We start from the raw sequence: 7,500 nt of genomic DNA on the forward strand, positions 1-7,500 counted from the left end.
GGGAGAGGGAGATGGAGAGGGAGAGAGATAAGGACATAAACCGTCATGGAAATCATAACTACTAAAAGTAGGTCTATCCAAACCGATGGAATACTTGCATACAATTTAGGGATTTATGTAGATGGTAATTATGGTAGACAATAGTCAATCTGAAAATGATTCAAAGCTTCAAAGTGTAAGAAAGTAATTATTTTTATTATATATATATATATATATATATATTATAAATATATATATATATACATAAAACCATTTTAGAAGGCCTTTTGCTAGTCACGACGCATTTGGAATTAACTACCACTAAATAACGGTCTATAATAAAATTACAACTATTAGCATTATCATGTTCAATATTACCTTAACATAATCTGAAAATGATTCTTACCTATAACGTAATATTTCTTTAGAAAGCAGATTAAATATAAAAACAAATGTTCTCACATTTATTTTTGTCCCCAAAACATACAAAGAGATGTTACTACTCTCTACAGACGAGATATGTCCCGACTGTAAAGTTAACCAGGTCATACAGGATGTCCATAAAGTCCCAGTACCATTCTCAGCAATAACTACTTGTAATGGTACTGGGGCTTTATGGACACACTGTATTTTCGTATCCAGTCATTTCCCAAAAGGAAATAACTGGGAGACTTGAGTTTGCCAAGGGGGCGTGGTCTTTTCCCGGAACATATTTTACCAAGGGGCGTGACCTTTTCCCATCCATGCACACGCTTGATCCAATCAAATACTTCCCTTGAGAGGAACTCAATGTTAATTCCGCTATTATATGACTTACATTTGAAGTGTATATTTAAAAAACCAATCATCTCGACTGTTATACAAAGATTAGGGATATATTATTGGAAGTAGTTAAAAATTACGAGGGAAGACTCCGAAAGAGAAGAGAGAGAGAGAGAGAGAGGAGAGACCTTACCTTACAGCTCGTTCGGGTTGCCCCAGGTCCCTCAGTGTGAGGCACCTTTAATGTCAACGAGAGAGAGAGAGAGAGAGAGAGAGAGAGAGAGAGAGAGAGAGAGGAGGAAATAACTATGGGAGAAATATGGCACTCTAACTCGAAGAATTCTAAGCCTGTATGGTGTATGGCAACCAACAAATGTTGCCACCTTTGTTGCTCTCATTTTCAATTGTGCTCATGGCATTACTGGCATTTCTTTCGTTGACTGATTGGCTTGATTCTTTGAACTGGCTTCTCAATATCTGTTACCTTATAAACATCAGATGACGCTGACAATGCCGCAATGAAAGGCTAGGGGTCTACTGAATGCAAATCAAAAGAGGAGAAAATAAAGTGAAAAGTGGAGGTGAGGTGGTTTTAAAGAAGAAACTGAGTTTTCAATTTTTCTCAATTAAGCAACAGAAAATGGGACACAGAACACAATTTCATGTATATATATATATATATATATATATATATATATATATATATATATATATATATATACCATTTCACCCACAAAATAAGCAGTTGCAAAAAAGGCCAATCAAGAGTCAACATAATTTCCTACTCTCAATTTCACTCAGAAGAAAGAAAATACTTGTCTGACCTCCTCGTATTGATCCACAGCTGTTTTCCTCGGATGTGTCCGCTATTGGCAAATAAAAATGACAGTACATAAAGTAGAATCCCAATAACACAAAAAAATAAAGCAATAATGTAAAACAAGATGGAAGAAAGATGGCAATAAAAGTATGGGATATTGCACAAATAGAGAGTGTACAAAGGTCCTTTATAGCTAGAATAGAAGAAGTTAAGGATCTTGACTAATGAGAAAGACTGCAATCCTTAAAATTATATAGTCTAGAAAGGCGAAGAGAACGCTACATGATAAGTTCAAGGCATGGAAACAGATAGAAGGAATGCCGAAAACATCATAGAGCTAAAAAATATTCCAAAGAGCAAGCAGAGGTAGATTAATCAGTGCCAACACTATACAAGAAAATAAGAAAGCACATAGGACATTAATCCACTACGCGCCAGCATCGACAACGCAGCGTCTATTCAATGCGTTACCAGCTCATATGAGGAATATATCAGGAGCGAGGGTAGATGTGTTTAAGAATAAGCTCGACAAATATATAAGCTGCATCCCAGACCATCCAAGATTGGAAGATGCAAAATATACCGGAAGATGCACTAGCAACTCTCTGGCAGACATTAGAGGTGCCTCACACTGAGGGACCTGGGGCAACCCGAACAAGATGTAAGGTCTTTAAGGAAAGGTAAGGTAAGGTAAGGTCTCCAAGACCAAGAGACTGAAATGGGGAAAAGGCTAAATCTGACAAAGCTAAAGTTATAAAATCCAAGTTTTAGAAAACAAAACATTGTTGTTTCGCTAAAGCGATAAAAATTCTCTCCTAAATACACTGAAAAAAAATTACCAAGTTCTTTGTGAATGCGACATATCTGTTGCTAATTTTATAATTCTCATTTGGCAAATATCCACCGAATATAGTCATGGGTCATAAGAAAAATTTGCAAGAAATTAGTTTTTTTTTTACTGAAACGTCTCAAGTTTCAAGAACGGTCTGTTAACAAATTCTTCCTGTTTTGCATATTAAGATGGAAGTGATAAATACTGTATATGAATACAGACATGAGTACACAGAAACTCACTGCTATATAGTATATATATATATATATTCTATTATATATATGATATATCTATTATATTATATATATATGAGAGAGAGAGAGAGAGAGAGAGAGAATGACGAGAGAGAGAGAGAGAGAGAGAGAGAGAATATGAAGTCTATAATAGATATCTACAGAGAGAGAGAGAGAGAATTATTCTCTATCTTATATACCGAGAGGGGAGAGAGAGAGAGAGCAGAGAGAGAAGTAGAGAGAGAGAGAGAGAGAGAGAGAGAGAGAATTATAGAAGTTTTATAACAGACGTATAATATCAATACCATACGTAAAAGCACGAGAAGAGAGAGAGAGAGAGAGAGAGAGAGAGAGAGAGGAGAGAGAGAGAGAAATGCGATTAAGAAGATGATTTTAAAAACACACTCACACTTTTCTTACCAAATCCTTAAAAAAAAAATCCAAAGCATTTCCATTCAATAAAAAAAAAACCTAAGTAACCATATGACAGCAGAGATCCGACGGTGGAAAATTTAACCCATTTCCAAGGTAGGCCACGGAGGTTTTTCTACCTGTTGCCGTAGGGACCCACCACTACATGCCCGTCCGTCCGTGCCCTGGGAGGTGGTGGTAGAGTAGCTGGGTATTCCCATGGGTATACTACCTTAGGCCCTACGGCCGGAAATACCCTCTATCTGCGAGAGTGTGCTCCGTGATTCATTTCTTTGGCTCGAAAGTAGAAAAAGTCAAGTTGGTATCAAAATCATTAAACCAATGAATGGATAATCGATTTCAGATGAGCACAATTTCTTCACTATATCACGATGAAATATTTGAATTGAATTGAATACAGAATTTAGGCCAAAGGCCAAACACTGGGATTTATGAGGTCATACCGCGCTGAAACGGAAACTGACAGTAAAAGGTTTCAAAGGTGTAACAAGAGTTGCACTGCGAATCAACTGTTGGGAGAGCTTGGAAGTTTAAGATGGAAGAAAAAGAATATGAAAGGAGGTAGAGTAAAAGGAACGAAAGGGGTTGCAGCTAGGGGCCCAAGGCACGCTGCAAAGAACCTTAGGTAATGCCTACAGTGCACCGCATGAGGTCCATTGACGAACCCCCTACGCGGATGAAACATTTGTGATCAAATCATTCCAATGAAGTTCTTCTTAAATAAAAAAAAACCGAATGCAACCATTAATCTTTGTTAATGAGGCTCATATGAGATATCATTAGGGAAATATTACCTCCCTCCCCCCTTTTTTTTTCAACAGGTTACACAGTAACTTTTAACAGAATCTGACAGCAAGGTCACTCCCGTTTAATAAATATTATTGTCCTCAAATCCAGCAATGAAGCAAAACTCTCCACCACACCATGGATATAACTTATATCGGGATCTGTAATCACTTGTGCTCGTACATTATTTTAATCTAATATCAAATAATAGTGGAATATGAAATTCAGGCCTGATGCCAAGCGCTGGGACCAATGAGGTCATTCAGCGCTGAAAGCAAAACTGAGAGTAAAGGAGGTTGTAAAGGTGTAACAGGAAGAGAAGAAAAAAAAAACTCGCAGTTGCACTACGAAACAATTGTTAGGAGATGGTGGAAAGTAAGATGGAAGAAAGTGGATATGGGCGCAGGTACAGCGAAAGGAATATAATAATAATAATAATAATAATAATAATAATAATAATAATAATAATAATAATAATAATAATAAACGCCGGCTGAAGTGCATGCATGACATACCTTATTCCCGGAGCGATGAAGTAGAAGTGCATAGGGCGACAGGAACATGAATTAATCCTTGGCAACACTAGAAATTAGAACTCATATAGGCATTAGCGCTGGAAGGAGGGGAAAACGAACGCGACTGACAGGTGACTGACAGGTCTTAGCAATGTTTTCTGTGCCTCGTCATTGGGATCTGTGCCTGCACAAATACTAGTAGGCCAGCAGGAATTCGTCTAACACCGATCGGAATTTTTCTTTTCTTCGGGGAAAAAGGGGGTGGATTTCGAGAGGCAAATTTGGCGTTCGTCGCGAGACCAAAGATCAACCAATTAGCTAATAAGGGGCGCCACTCTCCCGTGTCAGTTTGCACACGAGGACGTCGGATGCATTTTCGGGTAAATTTTTCTTCAATACGGAAATGAGTGTCACCGGAGCCAAGCGAGCGCACACCCAGCCTCTGCCACTGCTGAAATACTACTGATGAGTGAGTAGTCTCGGCAGATGTTATTGACCTCACTAAACACCCAGGTTTCTCAAGTCTACCGTGAATCTATCGGAAGTACGCATGTCTATTCATTCATATACACGGACATTTGTCGTGTATAAGTTTATTAAACGACCTGGCATGGCTAAACCATAAAGATTCATTTAATGGAAGTTGAGAAACGAAGGAATTCGGCAAATAAATAGAGCCAGAAGAATCTCCATGCACGTCACGTACTTACGCACACATACACACACACACACACACACACACACACCCGCACACACTTTCCCATCGTGCCGTTTTCTCTAGACCCTCCTACAAGTACCGCTACGCGAGACCGCTCGACGATGTTGGATCTGCAGAAATGTAACGAGCCACGCGGCATACAGACCTCTCTTCGGGACTTATTCAGCCTCCGTGTGGTTGATCTTTCGTTAGAGAAGTAACGCCGTTCGTGTGATCGAAGACTTTCACGAACGGACAGTGAAAATCGAATGACAAATCTGGCAAATGGCGACACCTGCCAACTACCCCTGAAGAACGGCGAGCCACCTGATTCGTCCTTGAGATGTAGCAAATGTGGGTCAGATGTGACGTCAAAAGGCGGGGGATTTGAATGCAACTCGAATAGTTATCACATTCGGGAAAACAAACGCTTATAAAAATATTGTCGAATAACCACATATGTTATTTTCACTATTTTTCCAGTTATGGAATAAAGGATGAATTTGCACAGTAAATCAAGGCGGGGAATTTGAATGCAACTTGAATAAGTATCACCTTCGAGAAAACGAACGCTTATATAAAAAAATATTGCCGAATAAACACATGTTATTCTCACTATTTTTTCAGTTATGGAAAAAATTATGAATTTGTACAGTAAATCAAATAGAGGGATTTAAATGCACCTTGAGTAGTTACCACATTCGGGAACTAGAGGCTTATAAAAAATATTGCCCAATAAACACATAGGCTAATTTCACTAACTTTTTTTTCAGTTATGAAAAACAATGAGGAAATTACAAGTAAATCAAGGTGGGGAATTTGAATGCAACTCGAATAGCTATCACGTTCGGGAAAACAAAAGCTTATAAAATATATTGCCGGATAAACACATATGTTATTTTCACTATTTTTTCAGTTATGGAATAAAAGATGAATTTGCACAGTAAATCAAGGCGGGGGATTTGAATGCAAACTGAATAGTTATCACATTCGGGAAAATGAACGCTTATAAAAATATTGCCGACTATACACATGATATTTTTACTATTTTTTTTTTTTCAGTTATGCAGACAGGAAGAATTTATACACTAAATCAAGGAGAGATATTTAAATGCATCTTGAATAGTTATCACATTCGGGAACTGAACGCTTATAAAAAATATTGTCCAATAAACACATAGGCTATTTTCACTAACATCTTTTTTTTTATTTATGGAAAAAAAAAGAGGAGGAAATTGCACAGTAAATGAAGGTGGGGAAATTGAATGCAACTTGAATAGTTATCACCTTGGAGAAAACAAAAGCTGGTTAAAAAAAAAAAAAAATTGCCGAATAAGCACATGCATGTTATTTTTATTTATTTATTTTTTTTATGTAAACAGGAGGAATTCATGCAGTAAATCAATGCGGGGGATTTCAGTTCAACCTGAATAGTTATCACATTCGGGGAAACAAAAGCTTATAAAAAATATTGCCGAATAAACACATATGTTATTATCACTATTTTTTTCAGTTATGGAATAAAGAATGAATTTGCACAGTAAATCAAGACGGGAGATTTGAATGCAACCGAATAGTTATCACTTTCGAGAAAACAGACGCTTATAAAAATAATATTGCCGAAAAAACATATATATGTTATTTTCATTTTTTTTCTTATGCAAACAAGAGGAATTTGTGCAGTAAATAAATGCGGGGGATTTCAGTGCAACCTGAATAGTTATCACATTCCGGAAAACAAAAGCTTTTGAAAAATATATTGCCGAAAAACACACAGCTAATCAAGGCAGGAGTTTGAATGCAACTCGAATAGTTATCACATTTGGGAAAACAAAAGCTTATAAAAAAACATTATTTTCACAATTTTTTTTCTTTTTAGTATGGTAAAAATGATGAATTTACACAGATAATCAGGGCAGGAATTTGAATTCTACTCAAATAGTTATCACACTCGGGAAAACAAACGCTTATATAAAGAAATTGTCGAATAAACACATATGTTATTTTCACTATTTTTTCAGTTATGGGAAAAAAAGGATGAATTTGCACAGTAAATCAAGGCGGCAGATCTGAATGCAACCTGAATAGTTATCATATTCGGGAAAACAAACGCTTATAAATATTGCCAAATAGACACGTTATTTTCACTACCGTTTTATTTTAGTCATGAAAAAAGGAAGAATTCACACAGTAACAATAATAATAATAATAATAATAATAATAATAATAATAATAATAATAATAATAATAATAATAACAACAAAATTTAAATTATTCATATTGCATTCAGGATTAAGGGACAAATACACGAACACGGCAGTAAAAAGGAAAAATAATGTTAAATATAAATAAAAAGAACTAAACAAGCACTGAACAAAGCATACAAAAATTAACATAAGGATTCAGAGGTGTAAAGATTGTAAAATTGTCCTCCTTTAAAATAA

At 36.3% G+C, this 7,500-nt stretch overlaps 1 protein-coding gene across 2 annotated transcripts in view; it reads right to left on the minus strand.

Annotated features, from left to right (window-relative positions):
- LOC135194948 (serine protease filzig-like) overlaps window positions 1-7,500 on the minus strand; it is a 150,462-nt gene that overhangs the window by 101,262 nt on the left and 41,700 nt on the right. Inside the window, exon 1 of one of the 2 annotated variants that reach the window (XM_064221174.1) lies at window positions 4,360-4,811. The exons of the other annotated variant lie outside the window; for it this stretch is intronic. Within the exon in view, the coding sequence (XP_064077244.1) occupies window positions 4,360-4,407 (48 nt within the window). The 5' untranslated portion in view covers window positions 4,408-4,811. Of the gene's footprint in view, window positions 1-4,359; window positions 4,812-7,500 lie in introns of those variants that run through there. 2 annotated transcript variants of the gene reach the window in all.

Source organism: Macrobrachium nipponense, chromosome 15, assembly GCF_015104395.2.
Source record: "Macrobrachium nipponense isolate FS-2020 chromosome 15, ASM1510439v2, whole genome shotgun sequence".
Taxonomy (NCBI): Eukaryota; Metazoa; Arthropoda; class Malacostraca; order Decapoda; family Palaemonidae; genus Macrobrachium; species Macrobrachium nipponense.